General features: G+C 37.3%; 1 protein-coding gene across 1 annotated transcript in view; it reads left to right on the top strand.

Annotated features, from left to right (window-relative positions):
• The first annotated feature begins 1,845 nt into the window (after nt 1-1,845).
• Nucleotides 1,846-13,181, top strand: part of METTL15 (methyltransferase like 15) — a 98,045-nt gene continuing 86,709 nt past the window's right edge. Inside the window, 1 exon segment of the mRNA XM_009892707.1 lies at nt 1,846-2,109. Within this exon segment, the coding sequence (XP_009891009.1) occupies nt 1,846-2,109 (264 nt within the window).

The following is a 13,181-nucleotide window of genomic DNA, read 5'->3' as shown; positions in this document are numbered from 1 at the left end:
CGTTTCCCGCCTTTCCCGCCTTTCCCGGTCTCTCAAGAGGAGAGCGGGACGCCTGGGCGGAGGGCGAGGCGTGTGTGTAGGGGAACGACCCTGTCGGGAGCGGGGGGCTGAGGGGCAGTGGTAGAGTCTGCGGTGAGGGGGGCTTCCCCCCGGGCCTGGCGGGGCGGGCAGGCGGCCCTTCGTGTCCCGCCGGCTTGGCCCGGGCGGGCAGCAGCCCTCAGACACCTCCTCCCCTGCACCCCTGTTGGGATCTGGCCTGAGGTGGGGGCTGTGTGCCGCTTTTCCGGTCGCCTCTGAGAGAAAGTGTTACGGAGTTAAATTTTTTATTCCCCTTTTGCCTTTACCATCTACTTTGGTGCAAGTTGCACTCTGCAGGTGGGACTCAAACTGTGCCCGAAAGCCACTTAAGATGCGTGCTGTAAGAAAGTACTTTTTCTGCTCACTTCTAAGAAAAAAAAAAATCCTCAGTTGTGTAGAATGAGGTTAGTTGTGAGCAAGGAGTGTCCCAGGTGTTAAGAATACATCCTGGGCTCGGACCAACGTAGGGCAGTGTGAGTTGGATGATGACTGTTGGCCTTCACTTTGCTCATCCAGTGTTTCTCTTAGAGCCGTTGGGGTTTGTTGCAGAAGCTCAGGGCTATGGCGTGTCATTGCAAGGTTGTAGAGTGATAGATGCTTCCAAATTTAAGGTAAGGGGAAATACGGCCCAACCGAGGTTTAAATTATCAGGAAAGTAACTTTCCAGAGGTGATGACCTGCCGTGTTTTTACCTATACAGACAAAATATGTGAAGCCTCTGGCTAGGTAAATCCAAGCAAAGCATGTAGTAAATATCTGACAGTTAAAATAAGGTTGCTTTCCTAATGCAATAAACTTAGGATGGAACTTTTTGGAATGCTTTTGTGTCAAAGTTTGCAACTTTCCTGCCTGGCAGTAGAGAGCATGCGTACAGTATTATAGAAGGTCTCAGTTTTGTTAAGAGATGCAGGTATCTTATAAATAAAGCTTTATTAGCACCTAGGTTAAACTTTCAATTTTTTTTTTTTGGTAATGTAAGGTAGAAATTTACTGAACTCATGCAGCCTTCTACTAGTAGGTTACAGACTTTGTTTTGGAGATTTTTGGACAGAGGGAAAAAAATCATCAGTTCTCCATGAAGTTAAAAGACAAATTACACAGCTATCTCGTCTGATGTTTCCAGGGTTTTGAGTATTACTTCAGGGTTATAGTCTGGAGAATTCTTACCTCTGGCTGTGCTTGAAATATTTGGTATTACAAGATGTAATGCAAGATGAAAACCATGTATTTAGTAAGCGTGCAACACTTATAGCACCATTTTAAATATGGTTGCAGTATTTGATTTGTCCACTCCTGTTTTAACTAGAAATATGGAAAAATTGGCAACTAAAGTGCTACTGTTCAGAGCAATTGTCTCATTATATTTGGCAAAACAGAGGGGAACAATTTGAAAGTAAAGTCACTGCTCTGGTTGTGCTCAGATTTGGTTAGTGGTTTAGCGTTAGCATCTCTGGGATGTCGTTACACTGTTACAAGTCCTGGCAATGAAAAGGAAAAGGTGGTCCTTATGAAAAGAAAACCATTGTTGCTTGTATGTGTTTGGTAGATAACATTAAAAATTCTGAAACAAGTTAAAAGTAAGAGATTCTCACTTTTTGCTGACATGACAGCCCATCATGTCAGCAAAACTGCCCATCTTGGACTGTGTAATGCTTTACTTACAGCACTTCCACTTTGTTTTTTAAACAAAGCTATTGTTTTAAATGTGTTTTTTAAAGTAATTCCCTGCATCTACTGTTTTTCTAGGTTGACCAACTCCAAAAAAAAATGTTATCTCAGTGTCTGTGCCAAGTTTACAAATGTTTGTTTCTGGGCAACTTAAAACTGAATTCAGTAAATGTGGCTACATTGTCCAGAAGGATCCATTCTTCAGCAAAAAAGCTTTCTGACTGTGAGTTAAAGGAACAAACCGCCCAGAAACGTGAAACTGAAGAGTTTGCTCAAAGTACAGAAAACAGTAATTTTGGGAGATTGCACATACCAGTGATGCTGGAGGAGGTTGTTAATTGTTTATCCCCCCAACCAGGCCAGGTGAGTTAAATGATTAATTAACATTGGTGATCAAGCAGCTCTCCAGCAGAGAATTTTGTGCAGTGCAGGGATAACTTTTGTTTAGAGGAATAAAGCGATGCGCTTTAACAATCTGTTGCACCTTTTAAAGGTTCTGAATTGTTTTGCAATTCAAATTAAGGCTCTGTATTCACAGTGTTAAAAATCAGGTATCTGTCTGCCGGAATCCCCAAATAAGAAGTATTTGTTAAAACTGTGGTAATTATTTGAGTAATCTCTTGCTTTTGTGCTTGTCTTTCTGGATTGCTCTTGTGTATTTCTAGGGTCGTGTTAATTACTAACAGTAGCAGGGAGTTCTCGTGTATGATTATGTCATCAATTTGTAAGAGCTCTCTTCCTTTTGTGTAAGAGTTAGTAAATACGCAGGTTTTAAAACTCATCATCATCATACCTTGTTCTGAGATAGGTATTTCAATGGTTTCGCTTATTTTGATGCATAGTATTTCCTTAGGATATGCTTACACTGCATACTGTGGTGCACTGTAGAGGGTACTATAGTTATAAAATGACTGTGTATGGTACCAGAATTGGTTTAGCGTCAATAACGTGGAAATATTACAAGTCATCTTACTTGGCTGTGGTACTGTGAGTAGATTCCTTTTGGTATCTGGGTTAGCTCAGGTCTCTCTACACTGAAGTGTAGATATATCTACACTGTACTGGTGTATGCAGTGTAAGTATACTGTTACACACGCCCTTTACAAAAATGATGTACAGTGAAATAATTTTCACCTGAGGAATCTTAAATTCAATATTGAAGTCAAAAGGATTTCTTATGCAACTTAAATGCTTAAAAGATTTTCACATTTCAGATCATTTCATCTGTCATTTTGGTGGTTTTTATGTTGGCTTCATAGAGTCTTATTTATTCGGGCTTATCAATGTGTAGTTTTACTACAAAGACTGAAATGATACATAAAGAAGTGGAAAGTTCAAAGTGTGTGTATTTTTGTTTAATTTTACTTGAAAAGAGCATTGTCCAACAGTGGCATGGGAATATAGAAAGTTTGAGGTAGATTCAGAAATCAAAAAACTGCAGTCAAATCTTGTTGCATTGCCCTGTGAGAAATTCTTTAGTTTGGAAGATAATGTATTAAGTGGTTTGAAAACCAGAAAGAATCTGAATAACGTAATTATTTTACCATACACATTGCTCTTGCAATCTTACTGTTGAAGATACCTAAACTAGTGAAATACATAAGGAACTTTGAGTTCAGATTTCATTCACATGTCAGAACTGTAACGATAAATTGAATGAACATATAAATTGTGACACTGTGTGTGAAGTATATTTTCCAGTTGTGTAATTTTCTACTTAAATAAGAATTAAGAGGAGGCTGGTGAAGTGATTGTTTATTAAACTATGTTTGTTGATATAAAAAAACCTTATTTGGCAAAGGAACTTGCAAAAGAAGCTCTATTTTTGGTTAAAACTGTGGAGAGTAACTACTGTTGTCCCTGAAGGCTTTTTGATAATTTAAATATTTATGAATGTAAAATACCTTATCATTGGGGTGGGATTTTTTTCAGATCTGTGTATACATGGTTTCGCAGATCCCTAAGTGATTGGTGAACCACTAATGACAGATGGAAGAGAACACAAGTGTGTTGCCTTGAACAGAAGCATTTATAATATGGTTAACCCGTTAGCATAACTGAAAATGAAAACAGCGCTTCCATTTTTATTTTTTTAAGGACATAGTAAATCATATATTTGCAGCACTTCCTGAAGCCTGAAGTTTTGAAAATAAGTAGTGTGCAAAAGGATGCAGTGTGTCAACGGAGTTTTGCTAGAGTAAGCATCAGTGAAATTTTAAACAAAGACTGGGAATGTTTTTCACCGACATCAATGGTGGTACAGTTTCTGTTAAGATGGATATAGAACTGGGACTGTTGTATCAGTTTACATTTTTAAGGTTACAGTCATGCCTAGGAAGTCCATGAACACTTTATTTTGTGAGCAGGGATGATAATGTTCTGATCTTGGATTTTGTTTTTCTGCTTTCTTCTCTCCTACGCACACAAAACTTTCCTTTACTTGGTTTTGACACAGTTACATTCTTTGTTATAAAAAAGCTGATTTGGGCCTCTCTTTCTTGTTGCGCCCTAAGCCAAGGAGTTGCCAATATAAAGAAAATCCAATTAGAAAGACAACATTTTCCCTGTGGTTTTGGTCAGTGAATCGGGTTTTCATTTCACTTACAGGGTTCCTAAGAAAATAAATGTTACTTAAGTCAATCACAGCTGAGATGAAGATGTTAGTACCCTCCTATTGAATATTCTTGTTGACTTTCTCCTTTGTGGAATCTGTTTGTCAGGGGTTTAAACAATAGTATTTCCACTTATCTTTGAATCTTCTTTTATTGTCTTAGAGCTTGTTCCTACAAAGTCCCTGTAGTAGTCCTGTCTTTGAAGCACATTGTACAAATTAGTTTTTACCGATCTACCTTACTTCTCAATGAAAAGTCTGTTGCAGTAAATCCACACACAAGTAATTTCCTCTTTAAGTTCACTGTATTGACTAAACTACATTTTAGTCTTCAGTCCACTAGTGTTCTTTACGCGTACTTGGCCAGTGTTTCTGCAGTTGTCTGGGCAGCTTGAGTTTCCTCTGTACTCTTAAACTTTAAGGGAAGCGAAGAACCAAGTAAATTTTCAGAATGAATGTCTTTGGACATCCAGAAGCATGTTTTCCCAATGTTTACCCTATTATTTCCTATTTTTTCCTTTGCAATAGTCACTTGCCTTTTAACTAGAGGTGTTGATCTCTTCCACATCGTACAGCTATAATGATATGAAAAAGAATTTCTGTAGCAGTGAGTTCTAGTATGAATGCCAGAGGATGAGACTTTGAGTTTGTCCTGGTTTGAGCAACACAGGACTAATTTCTCTTCTAATGCTTGGGAAAACTGCACTTTGAGAAGACTCTATAGTGTCTGAATTTGTGAAAATATTTGCTTTACAGCCAGCTATGGTATGCGAGTTTCAAACTCTCAGTGTTTTTGAGCTCGCCAGGTGCGGGGATGAGGAGTGAGACCTGGGCGCTTGACCCAGGCTGGCCAACAGGATTATTTCATACCATGAAAGTCACATTCAATATAAATTAGAAAGTTCATGGAGGATTTCTCTCTCTTCTATGATGGCTGCAATCCTGAGACCTTCTTGCCCTGATGGGCCTCTGAGCTCTTCCCTTCCTCCCGAAGCTGTAGACGCTCGCGGTGTCTGACTTTTGCTGTCCACTGCTGGGAGTGCACACCTTCCTACTGATACAATGGGCTGAGTATAATACTTGTATATTTTATATTGCTATTGGGATAAATATTGGTTCTTCCATATTACTGTTAATTATTTTTTCTTATTCTATTAAATATGTTAATATTTCAGCCCTCATGTTTCCGTGTTTTTTCCTGATACTTCTTCCCAGGTGGGGAGAGGTCATCTGGTGATAGAATAATTGTCTAAATCACAATAAACTGTTGTGGGTTCCTCAAACCATAACAGAACTTTTAATTATTCTTATGCGGGTCTTATAACAAAGGTTTTTTTACAGGTTGCAAAGCTCTAGGGAACTATTTTGATAGTCATCCAGCACAAACAACACATTTCTGTGTATAATATTTGAACTCCAACCAGAACAAAAAGAAATATACCCTACTCAGATTTTATGGGGAGGACTATAATCTGATGACATCTATGTTTTGTGTTAAATATCATTTAGAATGTGCTAAAATGGAGATACCGTAAGCTCTAGGAGTATTATTTTGTTTACGATAGTTCTGGAAGCTTTTTTTCATACTTGTAAATTAAATGGTGGGTGCTCAAATTTGAAGTGATAAAGAATGAATGAGACTTCCCTTTTCTCCAGTGTTTAAGCGATTCGTCAGAAACAGAGTTAATATCAAATGATCTTTTTATCTCATTATGTTAATTTGTGTGTAAAAATGAAAACTAAGGCTGTCAATTTTCCCCAAACAGATCTTGTCTGGTATCTTCTTGAGTTAGCTGGGACTTCTTGTGGAGGTGTCCTCTTTGATTCTTCATAAAATTATTCAACTTGTTTTTACTACCCAGCTTTCATTGAAGGAGGTATCTTTTTTGTCTTGGAAATAATGTGTGATATGTAGCTCCTAGAAAGAGACAGGTATTTCTTAAAAACATCCAGCTTTGCCGTGAGCTTTCAGTCTTTCAGGAAGATACTGTGGTGTTCTCAGGATAGCTACTGTTTTCATGCATCCAAATGTCAAATTATTCTTTTTCAGCTGAGAAAGGGTATGAGCATGGCTTTCCAAAATAACAAGAGGAAGCATAAGACATCGATGACAGTCAAACATTGGTCTTTTGTTACTGAAGTGCTGCTTGAGCTCTGCAATTAGTTTGAAGGCAGTAGCCTTCCACCTCTTGAAGTTCTGTTGCCAGTGGTGGATGTTGTTGATCTGGAGCATAGTTGTTTCCATCCCGTTCCACAGAGCTAGTTAGTCAAGTAATAGATGACACTCAAAGGAAGCTGAGGTAGACTGCTCATGTGCAAAAGCGGAGTCTATTGTTCTGACATTGTTGTCTTAGTTTCTTTATATCCTTGTCCATATGTCAGTATTCCTTTTCTTTTTCTGCCTTATACTGAGTGTAAGCTCTTAAGGACAAAAATAACCTTTCTTTGTACAGCACCCTGCAGAGTAGACTTCTGTTTTGGGAGAAGGGTTTCCAAGTATCATGGTATATAAATAGTTACGTGGCTATGCTGGTGACCAGTGTACTTACCGTAGTGCTTCCAAAGCCATCTGCAAATAATTTATAACTGGAACCAACCCATTTACACTGAAGGCTCTCAAAATGGAAGTTTTCTGCAGGGTGCCCAAGATAAACAGGAATTGAAAAGGGACCTGGAAAAATTAATTCTGATTTCTCAAGTTTTATGAGGTATTTTGTAGAATGCAACCAGAATACCAAGTTTGGCATGGAATATTAATTACATCGTGAGATAAGTGCTGATATACTTGTTTTGGAAAAGCACAACACCACATGGACATAGTAACTGTTTTTATCACTTTAGCCTATTTTCCACTGGACTTGTAAAATTAAAGTAGGTGATATAAAGCAAGTGATTTATGTAGTGTTCTTTATTGTAGAAACAATGATTTTGTTGTTGTTGTTGTGGGAAGCATGCTGAAAATATATTTCAAATGCAAATTGTATGGGTAATTTTTCTGTGGCAGCATCACAGGGGTTTATATGGTGATTGATAAAAATAAGCTGTTGTAGAACAGGAAAACAGATACTGGAACTTGCAACAGGCAATAAATTAATATAGAGAAATTATGAATATATTCTCGGAATTACAGAACACACTTCTTTCAGTGATACTGGGGGGGTATTGAGAGTTATTTCATGTGATTACGTAGTTCCTGTGTACCCTTTCAGTCACTCTTGTCTTCCCTGATTTCCTGGTTGTGTATATTGTGAATTTACGAAAGAGACCAGCCAGATTTTAGATCACAGCTGTGTAGGCAGATGTGTAACAAAATGCACTTAAAGTGCATATCTATGCGAAGTGTATTAATTTTCTGTGGTGTGTAATAGGAAACTTGTTAAATGGAATCTCATCGGATAGCCAAACATTTTAAACAGTGCTTTCTAAAATCTTACTTTAAAAGGGATTTTTTTTTTCTTTGGTGAAATTAGCATTTGAAGGTAGTTCATGAAAATGGAAAACATTTTCAAAATATTTTCAAAAAAGTTTCAATTAAGATAAGTCCCTCAAGTATCTGCTGTTATTTAAAGTAATGATATTACCTGTTTTTACGGTGGTAGGGTCTGGTTTTCCAAATCCCCATGTAGACACTATTTGCTTGAGTGCAACTTATAACCAATTGCTCTCTGCTGTGACAAACAGTCTAAATGAAGACAGTAACAAGGTAGAAGGAGTATTATTTAACAATGTGATACCAGCAAATGTCATGCAGGTTCTACAGTATCTGCATGTGGGTGAGTTCCATCACAAGATGAGAGAGGAGAGAAAGGGACAGGACAGAAAACAACACAGGAGGTGGTGTTCCTGAACAGCTTGTCAGTTGAGGGGGAGGAGAAAGTCCGGTCATGCTCCTTAATTATCTGAAGTTTCTTGCTTTGCTGTCTTCTGTAGTGGGTCCCCCAAAAATACAGGGATCATAAATTCTCTAATGACAGATGAGTTAAAACACATACAATTTGAGAGCACTGCACAACTGTTCTCTGCTTTGAAGCTGGTGCTGCCGTGCGGTTAGACTGTGGTACCAGGAAATGAAAAATATTCATGTATTGGATCCGAATGGTGGCAAGATACGGGTGAGGCATGGTGAAGAAGTCCCTTCAGATTTTACTTTTTTTATACTTCAAGATTTTGTTCTTTAGAGAGAAAGTAACTAAAAAGCTTGGGCGGGAGGGGAGAATAAGTTGATGGCTACAGCTGCACAGGGAGGAATCTTTTGGTTGTAATTTTTGGACATCCGCCCGACCACCTCTTCTCCCCACCTGCAGCATGGCTCTCGGCAGGCATATCTAAATGTTATCATCAGCAACAACAACAAGATAGCTCTCACCAACTTTGTTCTGCATCTTTCTCTATTGCAGTAGAGGAAGGGAAGCCTGCAGCTGCTATCTCCAAAGAGACCAGCAAGGGAACTCGGTCTGTCTACTGAGAACGACTCTGCAGATGCGCCAGATTTCATTTTGTTGTAATACCGGGTTAGCTTGCTGTTATCACTCTATTGCATAACAAATGATAGTGCTTCAGGAGACTATTTGAGATGCTGTGTTACAATAAAGCAAGATTCAGTGCTTTCGGGTGACTCAGCTTGTAATGACGCTGTATATGCTCTCCTTTTCTGTTGTGACAGCATTAGTCTTTGCACCTCTTGGGGAAAACTAATAAAATTCACCAGAAAGTAATCTAAGCCCTTTAAATTTTAACTTGAGTGAGCCTGCGATCCCAGAAAGAGCGATAATTAATATATGTAGCTACTCATTTCCTCCCCATCTAGTACTGTGTGTCTTATTTAGTCAGCCTTTTGGCTAGGCTTTCTTATTAAATATTTGAATTTGAGTTTGCAAACAGGAATACAGGCTTTTTCTACCGCAAAAAATATTACTAGGGGTTTAAGATCACGACTGGGGTATGGGAAATATCTGCAGGTTTTTTCCTTACTTTTTTGCCTTTCTGTTAGGGTAATCCTGGTTTGAGTAGCTTTGCACAGGTTTGTTCTGCGTAAAAAGATAATTAGAAGGTTAAACTTTCAGATCTGATGTTTAAAATTAATGGGTATCTACAGTCATCCAAATGTATATTCTGGGGTTAAATTTTACTCCTCGGAGTTTCTGAGCACAGCATCTTAATTCCAACGGTGTTTGCTGGTGCTCAGCAGCTTGGGAAAATACTCTTAACTGTTTTAAACACTGAAATCAACTAATACTGTTTCAGGCTCCCTCTTTATAAAAAAGTTGTATTATCTAATGTCAAATTGCTGTAGGCACCTTGCAGCCAGGACTTAAAAACACGTACATGGCTTTTTTGGCTTGGCTAACCATAAATATTAAAGAATGGATTAGATTTTCAGTTGAGCCTTTGTAAAATTTTTATTGCGTCTTAAATATCTCCTCAGTTATAATTGAGGAAAGAAGTTTCTTCTGAGGTAGCTGAGGAAGTCAGCTCTGTCTTGCTATGTCTAGTGATGAGCTGAAGTCATTCAGACATTGAAATTTTAATTTCCTATGGAAATGTTAATAATGGCGCGCTTGAGTCATAATGTCATTAAATCTAATTCCAGACAACATTACTCGTAGGAAAATGAGTAAAGTAAATAGTGTGTACTGAAGCGAGGCCTGCTGGAGCTGCCTAAAAGCAGGTGACAAAGGCAGGTGGTGGTGGTTTTTGTTTGCTTCTCTTCCCTCTGATCGGAGAGGAAAGGGGGAAAGGGCTCATCTGTGTTCTTTTGCAAAAAGATTTTGAAAAAATTTGCTCCAAGTAATCCTCCTGGATGTTTCACTCAGTTACATGAAACGCAGTGTTTGGCTGGCAGGTTTCACGCTACGCGAGGAATGGCACTTGGCATGTCCTAGAGGGTCTGGATCGCGGCTCCCTTCGCTTCTGGACGTGCAAGGATAAGAGTGGTTTACCAGCGAATGGACTTCTGTGAAGGACTTACAGCTGATGACTGAGAAAGCTGTCATGTATTTTAAGATAAATTACAGATGTTTACAGGTGGAGTATTCCGGTATGTTCTGTAGTATCAAAATCAAAGATGCAGCTTTAGAAAATAAGTGAAGAAGGCAAAACAATAACAAAGAAGAGGTAAAATGCCTTTTTTCATGTTTTAATACAAAAAATGTCCATAAGTAAAGAAGGGAGTATCTTGCCTACAAAATTACTGTTTCATATGTAGCTGTAATGACAAAAATTGAACCCTTGTGAAGAAAATGTATTTGAAATTAATTTTGAGGTCATTGAGTGATTATGATTGATGGGTGCTTCGTAATACCATATTCATAACAGTCTTTTCCCCTCTGTGTGGAGTGATGTAGACATGGTTGATAGAGAATGCAAGTTACTGAAATGCTTGAATACGCAGACCTAGTCAGTGATCTGACAGATATTTCAGCTGTATACGAGTATAATTTAGTAGCATCCTCTGTTAGTGTACCAATGAGATGAATGTGAAAAATGGGTAAGAATGGTTGCATTATATTGAATTGTTGAGTAGACCAGTACTGGAAAATCATTTTATATTGTACTTAATACATTATGTGAGAAGGTTGTTTTCCTACAAAATGCCAACTATTTATTTAGATTTCTTTTCATATTGTAGATTGTTAGGCTTGGAGTGTAAACAACTTTTTTATCATTTAATATTCTCTCAAAGATGCTTTTGAAAAAAATTACAGTCCAGTTATGTTCCACCTGTCTGTCCTTAAGTTTTTTAAATTACATGTGGTAACTTTTTACACAGATGACAGGTACTGTGTAGAACTGGTAGGAGATATTTTTTTCTTGCAACTAAAATTCTTTTTTGCTGTGTACTTTATTTGCTTCTTTCTCTTCTCTCTGGTAGATACCAGAAAAAATGGCTTGTATGGTGTATTATATTACCATTAGTAAAAATATAGTACTGTGAGATGGTTTTTTTCCATCGTCTTTATTTTTTTTAGCAGGTGATGTAATAAGGCATAAAACCTTTTAATCCCTTTAAAATAATTTCACTGACAATTTGAACTTTTGTATACTTGAGCAAGGTTTGGATGGGGATTGCGCCTCTATAGATCTGTGACTTAATGTGTACAATGTGGCTGCTCGTACATGTTGTAACAGTGTCGTCAACATCAACTTTTTGGTAGTGAGTACGGATTTTGGAAAGCTTGTTTGCCTTGCGTAGATTTTCAACATTTTGAAGTTTGCTGCTGGGAAGCTTGAAATGACTGCTTTGTTCTACAAGGTAACCTCAACCACTTTTTGCCATAGATGTTTTTATTTTCCAGAAGTTCCTTTTGTTTTTTTCCCTTTTCATTGATAAATAATTTTATAATATAACATGGTGGTATTTTGTTACTGATTGAAATTGAGGTGACATCAGAACGTATACTTGAATAGTAAATGATCTTTCATTTTTGGAGTTCCTTATAGAAGTAACAGAATGCAAATGCAAATTGCAGCTTTTTCAGAATGGAATGTAGGGGCTTCAGAGTATCTAGGTGTCTGTGTACAGTATGTGGTTCTCTAGATTTGTAATAATTTCCCTTGTGTGAGGCAATAGCTTTGAAACAATTACTAAAAGTCAAAATAGATACTCTCTAGTTTAAAAACAGGTATGTCTTATCTACTTTATGAAACTGAACGTCTTGGCAAAATATTTTAAATTCTCATGAGAGGGAGGAAAGGTTATTAGCGTGCTAAGACTAAATAATGCTTCTTACTAAATTGCAACAGTATAAAAATATCCTGATAAAAATGCAAAAATATCTTGGACTATCTTTGACCTCTCTTTTTCTTAGTTCTAGGATGATTTTTCTTATTTGCATGTGAATAGCAGCAAAGTGTATGTTTTAATACTTTTTGTCAGCTGTGACTTTGAGTGTGTACAGTTTCTTAATTTATTTAGAGAAATATTAAGACCCTTCCAGCATTTCTCTTAAGAGTAGATTTCTCTCTAACAAATCTTTGTTGAGATCCCACGAGTAACCAGTTTTTATAGCATGTCTCACTGTGCCGAAATTTTTTAACAATCTGTTTTATTTAAAATAATTTTAAAAGCCCTGCCTTTTGGCAGGCATATAAAACAAGTGTGTGTTTTTAATTTTTGTATATTTAATAGGAATCAAAGACAAATCCTTAGGTGATTGTGCAGAAATAAAAAGATAATACTTTCTGTACATGGTTTATCTATGCATGCATTAGATAGGACACAATAATGATAGGTGCAATAAAAAGATTTGGGATAAATGGGGAAGATGCAGGAGCCTTATCCATCATAAACCACATCTTGAGTCAACTGATGAAACAGCGCTTAGAAAGGAGAAATATAATAATTAAAATTTACATATGCTTTGGAATTAATCAGAGGTAGGTAGGTAGACTTTGCTTTTCAAGATTAGTCTAAAATCCTTGTTAAATGGCTTTGAGAAGCTGCAGATCTTTGAGCTTACATGAGGTATGTTCTTTCAACAGATGTCACTTCTAGCAGAGCAGTAAGTGCACCCCCTGACAAAGCAGAAGAGAAGGATTCGTAGAAACTTTTTCTCATGGATAATTCTTTTAGTCTACTGGTATTTTGATGACTAAAGTCATTGAGAAAAAAATGACCTCAAATTGATAAATCTTTTTATGAATATTTTTGCTCTAGCAAAAATAGTTCTAGATTTCTAATAGTTCTAGAAATATGATCTGATTAAACATTTTGTAAGTTTTGCCAGATGCTATTCTCTAAAACCAGCAATATTGCTATTGCAAAGTCTGAAGTGAGTGTACATAGTGTATGTTTTATTGAGTAGAAAGGATTTATCTTTTTTTT

This window comes from Charadrius vociferus, unplaced genomic scaffold, assembly GCF_000708025.1.
Source record: "Charadrius vociferus isolate BGI_N301 unplaced genomic scaffold, ASM70802v2 scaffold19, whole genome shotgun sequence".
Taxonomy (NCBI): domain Eukaryota; kingdom Metazoa; phylum Chordata; class Aves; order Charadriiformes; family Charadriidae; genus Charadrius; species Charadrius vociferus.
Note: the sequence above shows the minus strand (reverse complement) of the source record. Positions and strands in the feature narration are given on the sequence as shown.